This window comes from Nicotiana tabacum, chromosome 23 (assembly GCF_000715075.1).
Source record: "Nicotiana tabacum cultivar K326 chromosome 23, ASM71507v2, whole genome shotgun sequence".
Classification (NCBI taxonomy): Eukaryota; Viridiplantae; Streptophyta; class Magnoliopsida; order Solanales; family Solanaceae; genus Nicotiana; species Nicotiana tabacum.
This window is the reverse complement of record NC_134102.1, coordinates 14505643-14525634: the sequence shown is the minus strand read 5'-3', so window position 1 is coordinate 14525634 and position 19992 is coordinate 14505643. Positions and strand designations below refer to the sequence as shown.

The following is a 19992-nucleotide window of genomic DNA, read 5'->3' as shown; positions in this document are numbered from 1 at the left end:
GCCAATTAATTGTTTTTCATTTTCCTATCATCCGTTAGTTGATTAAAAAAAGCTTGTTGGTCACATATTAAAAAAGTTGTAGCAACTACTAACATCTTAGCTAAAACAGAGAACTAAAACATAAACTGCATTGAGATACGACCTTGTGTGGCTAGAAGTTCAGGATTTTTAGAAATAACTTTCTCAGCTATTATCATAGTAATTAGTTTCTTAAATGCTGCAAGAATAGAACGTTTTTTAACAATATTGATTGTGTCACTTCTCATGATTAAAATCTTGTTTTTTTTTTTTTGGTCAAAACAAAAAGTTCTTGACTAAAATCATATTGATTCAATTTTTCCCCCGGCTCACTAGCCAATTGACCAATTGCTCGACTATACCACTCCGTGGCAGCTGCTAGACTTAGTTGCTTATTGTCCCACTACGAACCAGGCTACAACAAAGCTCATCTTCACCTATTGTCATGCAAGAACACAACCATGGACCCAGAGGAACTCAAGATGTAGCTAAACCAAGTCATCCATCAATTTGAGCTCAGACCACTAAGTTGAATATCATCTTTTTCAAAAATAAAACAGATTGCTATGCATAAAGGGGGAGGGGATTACAAGGTGAGAATCAACAAACCTCCACCCACAAGTGGAAGTTTTGGTTGCCAACTAACCGAGGTCCAATTAATTAGTGGGTGCCGGTCTCTTAAAGGATGGAGGGCATATTTTTGCGAAAGTATAATGGTGAGGATGGTAAATATGAACAATATTTGAAAGCAGAAGGGTAAATATGACCCTTTTCGTTCTTTTAAAGCATGCTTAGTTCTTTTTTTTGTTAAGCATGCTTGCTTGCTCTGAGTCAAGGGGCATTAAGTTTTGGGGGCAAAATCAAACTTCATGTGCCTGATGAATGCCAAAAGAAACTTCTTGCATTTCAAAAATCTTTTGACATTCTCCTTAGACTGCCAAAGTAGAAGGAAGGCTATGAAATTTTGGTTAAACTGATTTTTTCAGTGATACATCAATTTAATTCACATACAAACTGTTTAGCAGTAAGCTTTGCATAATTGTGGATGCTGTGTAATGGCAGAGCTCAAACCTGAGACTGCAAAAAGAAAACAATGGTGGTGAATATGGGTATAAAACAACTTTTGGATAAAGAATATCGAAGTAAAGGCAGTAGATAAGCGATTTACCAAGAAACGTTTTTTATAGCTTTCCAGAAGCTCCTTTGCGTCGCGTTTAGTTACTGTATAAGCCTCAATTTGGTTCATCTCCTGCAGTAAATGCACCACACTAGATCAAGTAATGTTGCGCTGAGTCATAATGTCTATACAAATATTTATACACACGCGCAGAAAATTTTGCTATTAGGGCGGTAATAGCTGTTATATGCTTCTATTATAGAACGGGTACTATCAGATCTAAGTTAACTAAAGACGCTATGTGGGCATGTAATTGTACGTACGCTCTTTGACTTCAAATTATAGGTTGACCTGTAGATTCTCCTATTATATGCTAAGCATAAGGATAGCACTATAGAACTCCGGTAGAACGTCAATATAAACCTTTTCTTATAACCAAGAAATCCCCGAAAGACAGTGGTGCACGGTTCAAAACTTGGTGGATGATGGGCCTGCCCCTCTACCATTCTCCACAGATACCACGCTTTTGTATGTGGCAGGTTTCAAACCTGTAACGTGCGCTTAACCCACACATCAAAAGTTGCCCTCTTACCACTAGACCAAAGCTTTGGGGGCAGAACGTCAATATAAACTTGAAAGAAGCAAACTCCAGTAAAAGCTTAGAGAAACACCATGTTCTAGTACTCAAAATGCTTATATTTTGGTATATAACTCTAGATAAAATTATATTCTGGCAGTCAAACCATGCCATTGGAAAAATCAAGAAACGTTAATCCCCGTGATACCTCGATCCATGCTGCAAGTTTTGTCCTGCCTGTTGTAATATCAAAGTTCTTTACATCGAGCAAGAAGGGCTGGAATCTTTCAATGAATGGAGCATAAGCTATATCTACCTGTCCATCAAACATATAAGGTAGTAAATATTCAGGCATTTACAAAAAATAATCCCATGGTGAACATTAACAGCTTGTTTGGATGGTTATTACATATCGTTCCATAATGTATTGTATTGTATTATATTGTTTTGTATTGTTTGATGAATACAATGTTTGGATAGATTGTATCATTTGCCGTCGTTTCATCATATCACGCACATCAATATGAAGAATAAACTTATAACATTATAAAGAAAAAGTAGGGTACGGGATATAATTATTATAGAAAAAGATGGGATAAAAGATAAAATAGGATTATATAGTAATAAGGAAGGACAAAATGAGAGAAAAATACAAGGTAATGACGCGACCACACCAAATCGGTCGTTACATAAAGTGACACTTTTTGTCGTTATATAACGATACGATACAATAAAATTTGAGTAACAATCAAAATAAGCATTGTATTTAAAGTAACAATACAATAGGTAACAACTTTCCAAACAAACTGTAACCGTCAATTTCACCTTTTCACCTACTAATCCATCTACGGATAGTTTTCCGCAATTGAATTTGGAACAACCAAAAATAAGGGATGGATACTCACCAGACTGAACGTACCAAGGAAGAAAGGTCCATCAACAAACTTGGAAAGAGAAGTCTCAATGGAATCAAATGCTGCAACTACACCAACAGCACATCTCAGACTCAAAGCTTCTATGCCAAAGCAAGTATGTAATTATAAAGGAGTTAAAACTTACTTGCATCATTTACTGTGTCTTCCTTGAAAGACGAAATTACAGCTTTGTAAAAGGAGTCAAAGTGGGAGAACATTTCTTCCGCGAATTTTCTCTTGGAAGGATCCTACAGAAGTTAGCACACAAGTTGTGAAACGGCAAAAGTAGGAAAATCTCAAGGAAAATCCTATCAAGAACTTACGTCTGGGAAAAGTGAAGGTCCTTCAAAGTTACTGTCAATACATCTAATTAGATCCATACTCTCACCCTTAACTTCATTGTTGTGTTCCAGTGATGGTACCTGTGCAAGAAAAGAAATAAGTTCTTGGAGCTGTCTTGAGATGGAAAGGGCGAGCACATGGATCAGCACAACAAAGTGACAGTGAAGTGTAATGCAATTAACAGGTGTGTATATTTCGTCACCTAAACCTGTGAGTTAGCAAGACCTAAATCTGCTCATTTACCTTTGATCTATCATCCATTCAGATATAAGCTTTTCTTTCTTTTTCGCAAAATTTCAGCGTTCACGATATGTAAGCTAATCGATGATGGCACTTAGACCACATATCAAAGAATCTTGCAGATGAACCTCAAATACAGATACACACACACACACACATATATATATATATATATATAGAGAGAGAGACACAATCTGGTTTCAACACATTGTTTAGGAATCGATAAATTACGTCTTTCTTTTGTAGATTTACTGTGCTAAAACAACAAGCGGACCAGCTTATACTATGGTTATTATGGACTGAGGAAACTTCAAAGAAAGGAGATACTATAAACCATTTGAATAATAGTCGCCATTTATTTGAAACAGTAATGTCACTTTCACCTTGTTTGCTGGATAAACCTTCTCCTTGTACCAATCTGGCCTGTTCTTTAGATCAATAGGAACCAGCTTTATCTTTTCCTGCAACCCCTGATTCACATACACGAATGTATATCACTAAGTTTATAGGTAAATGGAAGGAATTCAAGTACACACTAAATATAATGTTTAAGCAAATCCTAGATCAATGATTGCTTACGGACCTTATAATTTCTAGCAATCCACGTACGTTGGGCATATGGGCATGAGTAAGAGATATAAAGCCTTCAACCATGAAAATGAAGCAGAATTGATAAAATTCACCATCACAGTTAGAGATAAATACTATATCGGGTTAATTTCACATATGGTCACCGAATTTTACCAATTGTAACACTAAAGTCATGAAGCTTCTTTTTGTCACAACTTTACACACTATAACTAAATTGTATACCTATATAACAGTAAAGTCGCCTTGATGGGAAGGTTTTATCGTCAGTGGATAAAGTTCATTGAACTGTTATAGTGGGTAAAGTTCATTACTTTAAAGTTCGGTGGTGGTGTTATAGTGGATAAAGTTCGGTGGCAATTCGAGAAATTAACAATATTATATCCTACAAAGTATAAGAACCAAAAGGCAAAAATCGCATCTGAGCCAAAAGAAAAAACAGCAGTAAAGTAAAGGCAACTAACTTGGGAGTTCCATCAAAGATAGCTGGTGGCTCTGAAGAGGAATCAAGAGCAGGAGGAAGCACCTCTCTGGAACTTCTGAGTCAAATAAGAAATCAACTGGTGAAACTAACCAAAAAACAGTGAACCCAATTGAAGCACAACAACAACAACATACCCAGTATATTACCACAAGTGGAGTATGGGGAGGGTATAGTGTACGCAGACCTTACCCCTACCTTTGAGAAGGCGGTAGACCCTCGGCTCAAGAAAGATAAATGAAAGGGGCAATAACAAGCAAATCAAATCTGACAACCGAAGCGAAAATACAAAAGCTAACACTAAATAATGCAAACAGAAAACCGAAACAAAGGCAACAACAAGTAATAACATAAGCAATTGAAGCACCTCTTAATTAAAAGCCACAACTAAAAATCTAAGTTAGAAGACAAAGGAGTTTAAGAATAATTGTTTAAGAATATAACTAGTAAATAAAAAATGTATTTTTTTTAACAACTTAAGCTTTTAGATGAAATGGTTACACGCTTTAATATGATATCAGAGCATACAGAGATCCTATATTCGAGTCTCACCACCACTCAACCAGGCCAATTTGTGTGTGGGCGTGTTGAGGACATACTTAAGTAAATAAAATAGGGTGTCTCTAACATGAACTCCAGAAAAACTTAGCAAAATAATGGAAAAAGAAAACTACCCAAAAGCCATTACTGAAACAGCTGGTGGAGCATAGATTTTGGGGCACCAAATGTGATGCCGTCTTAATGGGTGTTTAGCAGTAAAAGCGAGAGAATTGAATTTGGTCGGTAAAGGAGTAAGATTAGGAGGATTGAAATGGAAATGAAATTGATATCCAATGCTCAAAGCTGCCATTTCTATTTTCTTCTCCTTTGGGTTTTGTTCGGGAGAGGAGGTTAGTTAATCGTTAGTACGTTACATTATATATATTCCTTAAAAGAAAAAAAGGATCGAATTTGCTTATCTACGAGACTATATATAATAATTGAGCAACTTTGTACTAAGTTATATTTTGTCTAATATTCTCTAGGAAAAGTTTCATTTTTGTCCTTGATCTATATAGCTTCAATCTTAAGATAATTTTGAACTATAATAAAAAATTAAAAAATAAAGTTAAATTTTTCCCCCCAAACTATGGACTTGTTGAGTTAATCCATTTCATGTTGGAGTTATTTTAGTGATAATAACAAAAATAAAATAATTTGATAATTACAAGCATATAAATATGCTAAAAATATAAACAAAATTAAATAATTTCGAAAAGTATAATTGTGCAAGATAATTTACATTTTTTTCTCTTCTGAAAAATATTTTTGAAAGATTATACTCGTGCTTTTTGGACGGAAGTTATATTTCTTCACAATCATTTCAAGTTTTCAACTCTTAATTTCATATCACTCATTTAACCTACTCTTAAATATTATTATCAATCTATTTCAATAACTTTATGAAATATTGTCCAATTAGCTAATACTTTTATCAATCTTCAACTAATGTATTTTTTTGAAAACTAATTTTCAAAAGTTAAACATTTAAAAATATTTTTGAGCAAATAAGGTCATATTTTAGAAAACATTTTCCGAAAAATATTAAGCAACATATATATAGAGAGAGAGAGAGAAAATTCAAGTGAATCTTCCGAAAATATCCCCAAATTCACCTTTAGCACAAAAGATAAGGCAACCAAAAGACATTAGCAACATCCCTTATCTCTCTCCCAATCGAAATTCTCAAGCTTTCATCAATGGAGGCTACTTTCTTCACCTTACCGTCTTCTACCTCCCACTCCTACCCTTTCTCTCTCAAATCCCACTTCAATAACTCCCTCACTCTCCCCACCCACCCCCATTTCAAACCCAAGTCCAAAAATTTAACCATCCGTTCAGCTATTAGCAGAACCAAGAAAGAAGAAACAGTAGAAACTGTAAAACAACAGCTCGAAGATTGCTACCTTTTAGCTGGAATCGGTTACAAGGGCTTAACAGTCAAACAATTTCAAGAACTGAGATCCCAACTGCCCGATACTACAAAACTTCTCGTCGCCAAAAACACCTTAGTACTTAAGGCAATTGAAGGGACAAAATGGGAAGCGTTAAAGCCATGTATGAAAGGAATGAATGCGTGGCTATTTGTACATAGTGAGGAAATTCCAGCTGCTTTAAAACCTTATAGAACATTCCAGAAGGAAAAGAAATTAGAGGAAAATGATTTTACTGGTGCTGTTTTTGAAGGGAAGTTTTATGGGCCTGAGGAATTTAAGGCACTTGAGACTTTACCTACTCGGGCTGAGATTTATGCACAACTTCTTGGGTCTTTGAAAGGACCGGCTTCGGCTGTTGTTGGAACTATTCAAGCTCCAGCTAGGAATTTGGTTATGGTGCTTAAAGCTTATGTTAAGAAATTGGAGGAAGAAGGTGGAAGTCAATAGTTTCGTTGTAATTTCTTGGATATGGTATGTTTAATGTTATGTTAATTTGATTCAAAATTTGAAATTTTGTTTGGACATGTAATTTTGTAAATTTAATATTTGGTAGAATGGTAATTGATTGCTGCAATTTCTTCTGATTTGTGTTCTTATATTAGGTGGATAAATTTTGTTAGTTCATAACTGTGACATGTAGTTTCTGCACTTCCCATTATTATTGATCCAAGAAGATAATTTGTCTTCCTGCCCCAGCTCAGTATATTTGTTAAATAAAAAAAAAGGCAATTCGGTGCTGTTTATGCGGCTTGAACCCATGACCTCCTGCTTACACAACGACAATCTTACTGCTGTGTGAAATGCTCCCGTTCATATATTGTCAAAAGAAGAGTAGAATATATTAGCAATAAAAAAAAGCAGTAATCCTGCCCATTGTCGAATGCATCTTCCACTTTGTAATTGAAAAGACTGAATCCTCTCGCTTCGTTGCTCAGTCCGTTATTATCTCCTCTTTTCCCTTTCCATCCTATCAAAAGTAACTTTTAGTTTTCTGTGGCTATAATATGGTGGATGGTTTCTCTTTAAAATAAGTTTAGTGCCTTTTGGCTGAGGAAAGGATGGATTAGTTTCTGTGGTAGATGAAGAACATTCTCTTAGAACTTCAGTGTTGTTTTCTGGAATTAGTTTAAGGCCTCTTAGTTTGGGATAGTGTTTGCAATGTGTTTATCTGGTGCATTAAGTCATCTGGTTTTGAATGAGTGAACAAAATCTGAGGTTTGTTGTATGTCAAAGCATGCCTTTAATTCCGCTTTAGAAAAGCTACGTCCTTTGGAAGCTCGGGGGATTAGGATTCTCTAGATTTTTGAGCAAATGTGTTAGCCGAATGGTTTTCACTAATTGAAGGAACTTTTAGTTTAACCCTACGCCAGAGCGGACCTGATCATTGTTGAGAAAAAGCAGTATCTGTTCAAGCTTTGGAAATTTGGATTCTGCTAAATGGTTGCGCAGATAGGCAGCAACAATAACAACAACAACAAATCTTGTGTATTTCCACAAGTGGGGTCGGGGAGGGTCGTGTGTACGCAGACCTTACCCCTACCTTTAAGAAGGCAGAGAGGCTGTTGCGCAGATAGGCATCAGGTTTATTATTGCAAGCCAAAATTTGATAAGTATGCCTTCTTTTTATGTTTAGACTTTACAAAGTAGTAGGCGTACAACGACAATTTACCATTCTTGATCATGCCAAAGATTTACATACACGCTACAGATTGGGACCTTCGGATTCTATGAGATGCACAGTTCTACTGATGGTCCGCAGTTAAGAGAGGGTAAGATTATTCACTCATAATGTGAAGGAAAGGGACTAATCACAAGTTATTTCTTTGAATCATTCTGATGTTAATGTGAGAAATCAGCATAAGCTAAGGCCTAATTGAAAAGCAAGAAAATGTTGACGACCATCGGTTTGGCCAACCTTTAAAATATGAACTCTTCTTTTACTGCTCCTCTGCAATAAAAGAAATTTGATGTCTCAGCTAATATATATATGATGTAGAGATTTCTCCTCTAGTGCTACCATCAGTTCTGCCTTCACTTGAAAATGATGGAACTTTTTTCTGCATTGGTGGTAGGTGCAAATTCATGTGCATCTCATATCTTTTCTGTTTATAACTTGCCAGGTTCCTGTGCTGGTTCTTGTTTGACTTTGCCATTCTTGTACCATATTCTGTTTTAACTACTTTCTAAGATAAATTTATGCCATCTCAACTGAAGTTTTCATCTCAGCATATATCTGTTTTATGAATATAATTTGAACAACTTCTCCAGAGTTCGGATCTTTAAGGTTTAGTTACTCATCAAGCATGTTGCATGAATTCTTCTGTATCTCACAAACATTTATATGTGAATCAGTTGACAAAACTAGAGAGGTGCAATAGTTAACTCTAGCTTCAGTGGCTTTGTAGTGTTCCCATTGCTTATTCGACTCCATTTATACTTCAGGTTGAAATTTGGTGTCGTTGGACATTTATAGCCTGTTTGGCCAAGCTTCTAAAATCAACTTATTTTGAGAAACGCTTTTTCTCAAAAATACTTTTGGTGAGAAACAGTTTGTGTTTGACTAATTAATTTAAAAGACACTTTTGAGCGGCTATTAGTATTTAGCCAAGCTTTTACAAAGTGCTTCTAATTGTATTTTTTTTCTTCTTAAAAGTACTTTTCAGAAAAAGTAATTTTGAGGAGAATTTACTTTTTTCTGCTTTTCCAAAACTGCTTCTGCTTTTACGCAAAAGCACTTTTTTTTCTTCTACAAGCTTGACCAAACATTTCAACTTTGAAAAAAAAAAACTTTAAAAAAATAAAGTGCTTTTGGCCTTGGAGAAACTTGACTAAACAGGCTGTTACGCTCCGGTACGTCACTGTGTTTTTATTTTGTTTATTTCTTGAAAATGTCTAAACTTACTCGCTACTATACGGAATATCTTAATTTTAACATTTGTTATACTTTGTGGTATAATATTTTTTATACTTTGTGTGACCTCCACAAGGCAGGGGTAAGATATGCCTATATACTAGCCTCCTCGTACTCCATTTGTAAGAATACACTGGGTATATTATCATTATTTTTACTGTTATTATCATACTTTGTGGACAAGAGTGTATTGCTCTAGTGGTAAGCACCCTTCACTTCCAACCAAGAGGTTGTGAGTTCGAGTCACCCCAAGAGCAAGGTGTTGAGTTCTTGGAGGGAGGGAGCCGAGGGTCTATCGGAAACAGCCTCTCTACCTCAGGGTAGGGGTAAGGTCTGCGTACACACTACCCTCCCCAGACCCCACTAGTGGGATTATACCTTAGGGTAGGGGTAAGGTCTGCGTACACACCACACTAGTGGGATTATACTTTGTGTTGTTGTTGTATCATACTTTGTGGTTATTTATACTCTTGTAGTTAGCAAATTTATCTTGTATTTGCAATTGTCTTTAGAGCTTTAATGTGACATTTGGAAACGAGTTCCGAATAGACCCCTCTAATTTTGAGTTTTGACTATGAACTCATATACTAGTTTTTCTGTCTGCAAAATGTATATAGTATATGATTAATAGTTAGTTTAATTAACCTACACAATTGTTAATAGGGAAAATGGCCAAATATACCCCTGTACTTTCAAAAAATATTTAAATATACCCTTCGTTATACTATGAGTCCAAATATATCCATGCCGCTATAATTTAGGTTCAAATATACCCCCATTTAAACGGAGAGACACGTGTCATCGTCCTGTTGGCCAATTCTAAATATCTCCTAATTAATTAAAAAGACTCATTACTCATACTCGAAAAGCAATTTTTTTTTGTAAAAATGGGAAAAAACTGAATTCTTTTTTACTAAAAACTGAAAAAAACGAAAATATTTTTTTTCAGTTTTTACAAAAAGATTGCTTTAAAAAAAAACTGAAAAATATTTTCTAAAGCAATATTTTTGTAAAAACTGGAAAAAAAAAATTTAAAGTAATTTTCTAAAGCAATGTTTTTGTAAAAATTGGAAAAAACTGAATTTTTTACTTCCAGTTTTTAGAAAAAAATTGCTTTAAAAAAAACTGAAATATATTTTCTAAAGCAATTGTTTTTGTAAAAACTGGAAAAAAAAATTGAAAAGCAATTTTCTAAATCAATGTTTTTGTAAAAACTGAAAAAAATAAATATTTTCGTTTTTTTTCAGTTTTTAGTTTAAAAAATTTCAGTTTTTTCCAGTTTTTACACGCTTTAGAAAATTGCTTTTTAGTTTTTTTTCCTAGTTTTTACAAAAATATTATTTTAGAAAATATTTTTCTGTTTGTAAAAACTGGAAAAAAATATTTTCGTTTTTTTTATTTTTTAGTAAAATGTTTTTTTTAGTTTTTTCCAGTTTTTACAAAAAAAAATTGCTTTAGAAAATTACTTTTCGGGTATGGGTAATGAGTCTTTTTAATTAATTAGGAGATATTTAAAATTGACTAACAGGACGATGACACGTGTCACTCCGTTTAAATGAGGGATATATTTACCCAAAATATAGCGGCATGGGTATATTTGAACTCATAGTTTAATGAAGGGTATATTTAAATATTTTTCGAAAGTAAAAAGGTATATTTGATCATTTTCCCTTGTTAATAACATAACTGTGTTATGTCAAAATGGTGATTTTATTCTCAATGCGCTTTCTTTCTTTATATTTCATAATATATTTTGTAATAAAATGCTTCATCTACTCACCTTTTAATTCAAAAACTCTTGTTGGTCCTTTGGTAAATAAAATAACAATTGGAGCCTTACAAGCAACCGTAAACAGGATAAATCTTGTGATTATTTCAACTCTGAATAATTATTAACATAATTTAGCTGGAATCACATCGCAAAGATCAAAACTTAATGTAGGAGAGTCAAATATTATGAGAGTCAAATCATAAACAAACTCATTCCCTTGTTATATTGATAGTTACGAATCTACAAAGTTGAGCCTCGAATTTAAACTTCCTAATGTTTACAGTTTAAAAATCTCAAATTAAAAGTACTTACCTAATTATGACTCTTCATACGTTAAAATATAATATTAATGCATACGTTAATCATTCAAAATTTTACTCTGTTTCAGAAAAGAGTGAATGTGTTCAACATACCACGGCCAGACCTTCTAATTTCCGCTCTTAATTAGGACATTGATTTCACAATTCTTAAAATAAAAAGTAGATAATAAGAAGCTACATAAAAATATATTTAAAATGGTAACATTTTAAGAATGTTTAAATAATTTATGAAAAAGTTGTAGTAAGAAAAAGTTATTTGACTTCTCAAATAATAATAATGTCATATAAAGTGAAAAAAGAGATATGATTAACTTATACTTTCTCTTTCAAGTTTCTAAAGTTTGATTTTCACACTATTCTCCATTGTTGTAAAAAATATGAGTTTATGTTTTATACAATAGAAAAATATTTATAGAATCAAATTACTTTCTCCGGTCCATTTTAGTTGTCATATTTCTCTCCTTTTATTAATAAAAAGGGCATTTAGATTGTTATACCCTTATTTACTCTCCACATTTAATTTTTTTATGCTATATAATTAATACTTTTTACGTTCAAGAATAATTAATATTAAAGACAAAATGAAAAGGAAATAATAATTTTAATCTTAATTTTCTAAAATAATAAGTATTTTGGACCAATTATTTTTAGTAACCACAACAATTAAAATGAATCGCAAGGAGTATTTGTTAACAATATATGTGCTTATAATTTATAGCATGTTTGACCAAGTTTCTAAAATCAGCTTACTTTGAAATTTTTAAAAGTGTTTTTCAAAAATGTACTTTAATGAAAAATGGTTTGTATTTGGCTAATTAATTTGAAAATCACTTTTGAGCGGCAATTAGTATTTGGACAAGTTTTAAAAAAAATAATTCTACATATATTTTTCTTAAACTCAGAAAAGTACTTTTGGGAAGAATTTTTTTTTTTACTTTTAAAAGTTTGGCCAAACACCTTTAATTTTTTTAAAAAAATACTTTCAGCTTAAAAAAAAAAAATACTTTAGGCAAAAAAAAATAAAAATTACCAAACAGGCTATTAAACTTAAAATGTAAACCATGGCGGATTCAATTTTAACCAATTTTGTCGAAACAAACCAAAATTTGGCTTAAATCGGCAGAGACGGGGCAAAGCGCATAGGCCTTCCCTTAGAAAAGAGCAACATTACTCTTAGCAGACTGTAGAACCCGAAAGTGGAGAAGAATTTCAGTATCTTCAGAAATGGACGATTACACAAGAGAAATGATGGACCTCAAAACCCTAGTCACTCGAACCCTAGAGAAGAAAGGCGTCCTTGCCAAGATCCGAGTAATTTACTATTTACCCCTTTTTCTCCTCTGCATTTTCCTTTTTTTTTTAAAAATGTATTCTCTTCTAATTTCTCCTTTACTTGACCTAAAATGATGCTAGGATCCGATCTGGTAGTTATCTATCCATGCTTTACAAGACTCTTTATTTATAAAATAAAATTCATGGGTAGTGAGAATTATCTATGAACTTTTGGAATGACTGTAACAGCAGCTTATAGAAATATCAAATTTCATGAAAGATATTCAACTCATTTTTCCACTCGCATCGCACTAATTCTTTTATGTACAACAACTACAACAACAACAACCCAGGATAGTGTGTATACAGACCTTACCCTTACCCTTGGGATAGAGAGTTTGTTTCCGATAGGCTCGGCTCAAGAAGATGACAAGAGACAATTCTTTTTATGTACGAAAAAAGAAAGAGGAAATAGAGTTAGAAAAAGGCTGAAAGTGAATGTGTACCAGGTTGGATTTTTAATGCTTGAGAATTGTAGCGAAAAACTAAAAACTGATGATCTCTAATTGTTATGTCACATTTGCTTCCCTTCCTTTGAGTTGGATCATTCTTTTTTTTTTTTGTTGTAGATTGCATACCCTATGAGATAATTTTACAATTTTACATATTTTACGGTGTGACGTTTCTTAGGCCGAACTTAGAGCGAGTGTTTTCGAGGCAATTGAAGAGGAGGATAAGGTAATTGAGAAGGATGAAGGCTTGGCCCCTGCACTATTGGGTAGCTGCAATGATCAGGCAAAACAACTCCATAATTCGCCTTCAGGTCATTTTAATGTTTTTGTCCTTTTGTCATTCTTCTGCTTATAAATCCTTGCCAATGTTTGTATTAAAGATGGAAGGTAAAACATACTTATCTTGTCTAGAAGAATTCTATCTGATTTTAGTAATATATCAGAAAGCTGAGTTCTTCTTAAGTACTGCAGCAGACCGCTGGTTAAAAGTTTCAATCTATTGACCTTTGGTTGCGCAACCTCCATCAGTACTTTTTAGGACTTGGGAGTTCAATCTGAATATCTGTTTTAGGATCTAGTGCTGTGAACCTCCCGCATGATAAGTCTATATCTTGCTTGCAGATGGCTACACCTTTTTTTCAATAATTCATGATTTGGCTTTTGGATCCTTGTTTTGTGAAGCATGATATTATTTTCCTGTTTCAAACTGACTTAGTTTGTAAGCTGTGATGAAATAAGATATCTAAAACAAACTACAAAGTACCATCCCCAAAATCAATTTCCAGACTTTCTATTAAATAAGTCTTAGCGAAAGTCCTAGAGAGTGTCATCTATCAGCAAAGTTAAGCATGTACTTGAGCTCTGCATTTGTATCTTAAAAGGCGTTTTCTGAACGAGTCCCGCCGAGAGCCCCGGGGGGTAAAAACGCACCCAGGCATACTAGCGTGGCAGAAATATCTTGCAACATAAGTCCCAGCCCTCCTGGCATTCGCTTAGGCGTAAGTCCCAACTTTTTGGGCGTTCATTTGGGGCGTGCCTAGATAACATTTCCAAATTGGAGCCAAAATTGCTTAATAATTCCCCTTTTTAGTATGATAATACTCAGAAGTTAACTCATAGTAAATTTTCAAAGTAAAAGAACTCAAAAGTCAAAAGGCTTTTTCTAATTTCATAATCCCTTCTCTTTGTTGTTTAGAAACAAATACTCTTTGGCCCTTGGTCTGCAAAGTGTAAACTACAAAGCAAGAGCTTTTTCCTCAATGCTTGCTGCTTCCACGCATGCATATTTCTTCTTTGTGCTTCATTAAGTTTTCTCTCTCTCTTTAATCTATTCTTTTCAAGTTTGTTTTGGTTTTAGAATTTTATAAACTTGAAAACCAATTTTATAAAACCTATCTTTTTGTAGTACCTGCAATAGGAAGGATCAATTTAAATGGTCAAAAGTCTTTTCTACATCCAATTTGCAAAGGATCCTTTTTTCTCCTTTTTTTTCCGTCCCCAACCCAAAACTTCATTGGCTATGAGGGCAGCATCAGTTATCTGTCTTCCCTGAATGAATGCGTTCTGATATCCACAAAAAATTTGCTGGTCACTTTCTTCAATCTTTCAGCTAGAGCTTTGGCAGCTATATTGTAAATGCTACTAATCAAACTAAGAGGCCTGAAATCCTTCAATTTTAATACACCTTCTTTCTTCGGTATTAAAGCAATAAATGTGGCATTACAGCTTCTGATCGTCTGCCCATTCTGATGGAAGATTCAAGTGCTCCCAGAATGTCATTCTTTATTACTCCATGCCTTTTGATAGAATGCCATAGTAAAGCCATCTGGTCCATATGCTTTATTAGGTGCACTAGACTTGATAATTTCCAGTACCTCTTCCTCTTCTTCAAATGGCATTTCCAACCAATTATATTGTCCATGCTCCAAATATCTAGCTGGGTCCTGGAAGTGCAAGGGGGTGTTAGAGTGTCTCACATTGGTTGAGGAATGGATTTTTGTTATATTGTTTTGACAATCCTCATCTCATGAGCAACCTTTTGGGATTGAGTTAGGAAATGTCTATTTCCTTTATGGCCTCCTTATCCCTTTTTAGTCATGCCTACTATTTATTGTATTATGATTTTCTTTTTGAACTAAAATCTATCAATGTGGAAGGTTTTGGTTAGACCTTACTTGTATACAAATAATAAAAATAAAGATATGAAGGGGAGAAACATAATGGCTTTTGCTTCTCATACATCAGATCAATTCCATTACAAAAATTAATATATGATAGAACTATCTAAATGCAAATTCTTTTGCAGGAAGTAGTCCTCATTTTGACAAGAATTCTAGAAAATTTAACTTTAAAGAGAAAGAATCCTCTCTAGAATAAAGATATTAAGTTTCATGGATATGCCTCTTCACATGTGATTTACAAAAAGCATAAAGCGACTTAGTTTACAAATACTAAATTTTGAGGGATATACCCTTCAAATTAAAAACTTTTCTTGTTACCTTAGAATTTTCCGAAGGTACCTAGACATGTCTTATCGGAATCTAATTGTGATGATAATATACCTGTTATTGCACTCTGTTTGTCTAATGATCAATGCATCAACATTGATGTGTTTTAGCTCTAAGAAGTGTTAAAGTTTGATACATCCTCCTACAGTAGATCACTTTGCTTGTTCGTATTAACTTTTGTTTTTCCCCTCTTGATGTGCAGGAAGGCTACTAACTGCACTTATATGTGAATATTTGGATTGGGCTCAATTAAACCATTCACTTAAAGTTTATTTGCCAGAGTGTAATTTGGTAATCATGTACAGGGTTCTCCCGAGTGAATATATACCGTTCTTTGCAAAATCTTGTCAGTATCTTGTTCTACTTATGAAGGACCCGTTATGTGATTGTGTAGCCAAAGGATTCATGGAAATCTGAGCTAAAAGAATTTAGCAGCAAGAATGGATATGATCTTAACAGGAATGGTGATAGCGCTCCCTTGCTTTTGGATGTTCTTGAAGGATTCTTGAAATATGAGGTTGGGTAAAACCTTTTAGTTTAGATGTCAATATAGTCCGACAAATGATAATTTTTTTTTGTTTACATTTTGTTATGTGTAAACTATTTTTAAATATAGTATTTGCAAATAACAGTTTCCGGTACAATGTGGGTCAATATGCAAGTTTGTGGTTAGGAATTATAGTAAGTATTGTTACTAAAATTTATTTTTTTGCAGAATTTATCTCAAGCAATGGGGGCTGGAAGGAGATTTACTGCACCAGATGCTGGATCTCTTTCCAATACTGAAGCTAGGAACATTAGGAAACCTTCATCTTCAGTTGCTGGAGGCTTACCTCCATTGGGAAGGTTAACATATAAAACATTATCACTTCTTCTCTTATCTTGTCATTTGAATTTAAATTTGACTTGGGACCATTTTACACCACAGGCCAAGTCCTGCTGCCCAGTCATCTGGTAAGTAGTCTAGCTAATCTTTCTTTTTTCCCTTTGTTTTCCTGTTGGTAATTAATTCCCAGATAAATGCATGAATTTCTGATATTGTTGAGATTCTAGACAGAAGGGCAGGTTCATCTATATCTGGATATAGGAAAGATGAATACAACTGGAGATACGAAAATGATGAGCTTCCGCAGGATGTAATGCTTGCCTCATCTGCCTTAGAAAACCTTCAATTGGACAGAAAAGCTTGGAACCTTACCTCTTCATGGAGGTCAGTCTTTAAACTTTCAGTGGGATTTAATTACAGATTTGATTTTAATGTAATTATCTATTGGCATGAGTTCCAAAGAATGCATATGTTTTAAGATCTGGCTTGGAGGGTTCGTCAACTTATCAAAATAATCTGGCTTGGAGGGTAAGTTTTTAGAAGAAAGGCAACCTTATCGCTTCTATTAAGGCAGTATTAGTAATGTGCTTATTGTGAAATTCATTTATGTAGCTTAAGCTTCAGAAGAGTCAGATTGTGGTGTAGGTTTTATGCTACTTTTCGTTCTTTTGATGGGAGGGCTTATGCTACTTATTTATAGACATTTCCATGATGAATGGGACGATGTCAATGTAAAAGCAGCTTAAATATGATGTCAGTGTGGCCTCTGTTTTCGGGGGTGGGGTGGGATGGGAATGTAGGCATTACCAAACAGGTTCATAATTGTACTCCATAATTGGTGTGCAACCTGACAGCGTAGCAACATGTGGTCCATAGCTTTACTCAACCTCTTACACGTAGCACCTGTTAGGCTGTTAATATGCAGGACACCTCAGGTCATTGGACCTTGGTGCTAACCCAATTGAAGCTTGTATGGATTTAAGATTGACAGTTCATTACTATATTGTTTGCCATTGAAAAAAAAATAATACAAACGAAAAAGACTTCTCTCATATGAATTTGTTAAAATCATTGGTTGGATTGATTAATTGCATCGTGTTTCTTCGTCTCATTAGCAGAGTTCGAAATATTGACTCAAATGTGTAAATTTCACTGTAACTCCCAATTACGAATTAGTGATTTGAAACAAAACCAACAGTTAATTGAATCAAAGGTGTTAACTCTATGAACATCCGTAATTTATGAGTTTAGGCCTTGTACACTTGATTCCCAAAATAATTTTCATACTTCAAAGGCCTCACAATGATCTCAAAGTAGGTAAATAATTCAAATGCGCTAGTTGCTTTAGGTGCGATTAATAAGTAAATTATCATGGTTATGGGTACGGTTTCCGTGGCATAGCTATGATACGTACATCAAAAATTCAAGTGCGCGTTCACGCGACTTGACCCGAACTTCAAATAATAATAAATTAAACATGTGGTTAAATTGCGGGTGGTGATTTACGATGGGTATAAAACAACAAGTGTACGACATCGTAACTTGTTCAAATAAATTCCATAAAAATACCAAAAATGATTAAAGTAAATAGTTAAAAGCGGTAAAAGGTAAAATGCACAATAGGTTTTTAAATGTGTAATAATTAGACAATTAAGCCGAGTATAATTTGTTAAGCGACCGTGCTAAAACTACGTAATCCGGGAGTGCCTCACACTTTCTCCTGGGTTAACAGAATTCCTTGCCCGGTCTTCTGTGTTTCGCAGACCATAAATAAAGTCAAATTTCCTTGAATTGGGATTCCAAATTTGGTGACTCGGAACACCGTTAATTAAATAATTCCGAGTGGCGACTCTAAAAAATTAAAATAAATTAATCTAATTTCAAATAATGTCACTTAAATTGGAAAAACTCCTTATCCTTGGAAAAATGAGGTGTGACACCCCAACCCCCCCAACCCCCCCACCCCCAACACACACACACACCAAAAAAAAAAACATTGCCTTGAAAAGTGCTCCCATTTTGTTAGACCTAGTAGAAGTTTTTGTTACATGAGCAGAGAGGGAATTTGTTCAATTATCACAGTGATGAGCGACGACCAAGATAATCTGCTGAAGTTCTTGTAAAACTTGCATACTCTAATTTTCCACCTTCGAGTTCACTGCTGATACTTTCTCACCTTGTCACTCCTTTTCCATAAGAAGGTTGAGGTCTCTTCATTTGTCAGGCATTGCATAGTTGACCTTAAAGTTCTACCTTGGCTTGTAAGATCACTTTTATTGACTGCACCAAGGTTCCTATCAATATACCAATGGTCGAATGGGATAAAAAGCATTAGCCCTTGTTACTAAGTGTCTCCCCCTTGTCACAGTTTCTTCCACCCTATGTGTGTGTGCGCGCGTATGGTAAAAATGTCGGTCTGTTATAGTTAAGAACATGTTGTACGTCATTATAAATTTCATTTCCAATTAATCTGAAAAAAGCACATTGCATGCTTCAAAAGTGCTCCCATGCTATTAGATTGAGTAGAAAATTTTGTTACGAAGTGATAAACGATGACCAAGAACTGATGATAAGCTGCTGATTTTCTTGGAAAAAATTGCATACTCTAGTTTTTCCTTTTATTCATGTCTCCGTCGTTTGTCATACTTCCTGAGCGGCTGTCCAGCAAATGGAGTGGTATCTCAACTTGTGTTGAATTGGATTGCAGGCACAGAGGTGATGACATGTCTGAGGATGATAGCAGGGGAGAATAGATGAGATGTGTGGTCTCCAAATCACCGAGATGGGAATTGATGATGTCCTTCTAACTTAGAAATGCAATGTTCTGATGTATGCTGTGTATGATTTAAATACTATATTGCTTGTAGTAATTGGTGTGAGCTTCTCATTTTCTTTCCTTTTTTCCTTGAAATTTATCATCCCCCCCCCCCCCCCCCGTGGCTAAGCAGCCACGAAATAAGATTTTTTTTTATCATATGACGGTTGCTCGAGTTGGATGCCCAGCGTGATTACTAGAAGCTGGTTCTCTGTGGTATTACTGTTTGCAGCAACTAATATGGACCTTTATTTGTAGCACTTAGTCTGACTTATTGACAGTAGGGAGACTGAAAGTCCTAAGAAAAAGTTCAGTTGCTGAGCAGGCTTATAAAAAGTGTAAAATCCTACTTGCTTACTGCCTTGTAGGAAAACTGGAAAGTAACCGTTTTTTGAGTATTGCTAGTTTAAATCACTGGTAGATGTTCTTTTCTTCTTCTTTAACGAAATACCGGGACTGGTAGCGTGGGTTTCGAATCTAACTTCGCGACTGCTAATTCGTGTCAAACTTTTTTTCCCATGCCATTTGGAGTAGAAATGTTTCTAAGTGTTACAGTTTTTTGGACGAGTATTTGATGCGTCAAATGTGTAAAAAGCGCCAAATGGGACAAAATCTAGTGAGTTTCTAACTTTAGAGAAACATATCAGTGATAAAGGTAAAGATCATAAAGAATCAATTTTATATTGGCCTCAATATGAACAATTAATTGTTTCGTTTTACTTTCAGCTTAGTGTACACAAATATGATTAGTTAATCAAAGGAAGCGTGTTTTAGATGGATTAGTTGCCTTACAAACCTAGAAACT

The 19992-nt window shown here is 34.5% G+C and overlaps 3 protein-coding genes across 5 annotated transcripts; 2 read left to right on the top strand and 1 right to left on the bottom strand.

The window, feature by feature from the left end:
* Nucleotides 1–899: 899 nt before the first annotated feature.
* On the bottom strand, nucleotides 900–5212 carry LOC107763456 (glutathione S-transferase L1-like). 2 transcript variants are annotated; one of them, XM_016581942.2, is made up of 10 exons: nucleotides 4952–5212; nucleotides 4261–4332; nucleotides 3792–3852; nucleotides 3592–3678; nucleotides 2950–3048; nucleotides 2772–2874; nucleotides 2618–2694; nucleotides 1921–2028; nucleotides 1187–1267; nucleotides 900–1095 (listed from the first exon to the last, which is right to left on the bottom strand). In XM_016581942.2, the coding sequence occupies exons 1-10, from the start codon at nucleotides 5125–5127 to the stop codon at nucleotides 1084–1086; spliced, it is 876 nt and encodes a 291-aa protein (XP_016437428.1). In that variant the 5' UTR covers nucleotides 5128–5212; the 3' UTR covers nucleotides 900–1083. The 2 variants fall into 2 exon arrangements, with proteins under 2 accessions (XP_016437428.1, XP_016437427.1); XM_016581941.2 differs by having other exon boundaries at nucleotides 4261–4335; nucleotides 4952–5211.
* A 789-nt stretch (nucleotides 5213–6001) lies between these two features.
* Nucleotides 6002–6823, top strand: LOC107763454 (50S ribosomal protein L10, chloroplastic). The gene is given in 1 exon segment (NM_001324800.1): nucleotides 6002–6823. A coding segment is annotated over 1 exon segment (684 nt). The 5' UTR covers nucleotides 6002–6016; the 3' UTR covers nucleotides 6701–6823.
* Nucleotides 6824–12344: 5521 nt separating this feature from the next.
* LOC107763453 (protein TONNEAU 1a-like) lies at nucleotides 12345–19269 on the top strand. Of its 2 annotated transcripts, none has more exons than XR_001643023.2 (8): nucleotides 12345–12566; nucleotides 13218–13350; nucleotides 15749–15837; nucleotides 15941–16063; nucleotides 16262–16392; nucleotides 16475–16500; nucleotides 16604–16756; nucleotides 19080–19269. XR_001643023.2 is itself a non-coding variant. In XM_016581939.2 (8 exons), exons 1-8 carry the CDS (start codon nucleotides 12480–12482, stop codon nucleotides 19123–19125), a joined length of 792 nt encoding a protein of 263 aa, XP_016437425.1. In that variant the 5' UTR covers nucleotides 12345–12479; the 3' UTR covers nucleotides 19126–19269. The 2 variants fall into 2 exon arrangements, 1 of the variants encoding a protein (XP_016437425.1); XM_016581939.2 differs by having other exon boundaries at nucleotides 16600–16756.
* Nucleotides 19270–19992: the final 723 nt, after the last annotated feature.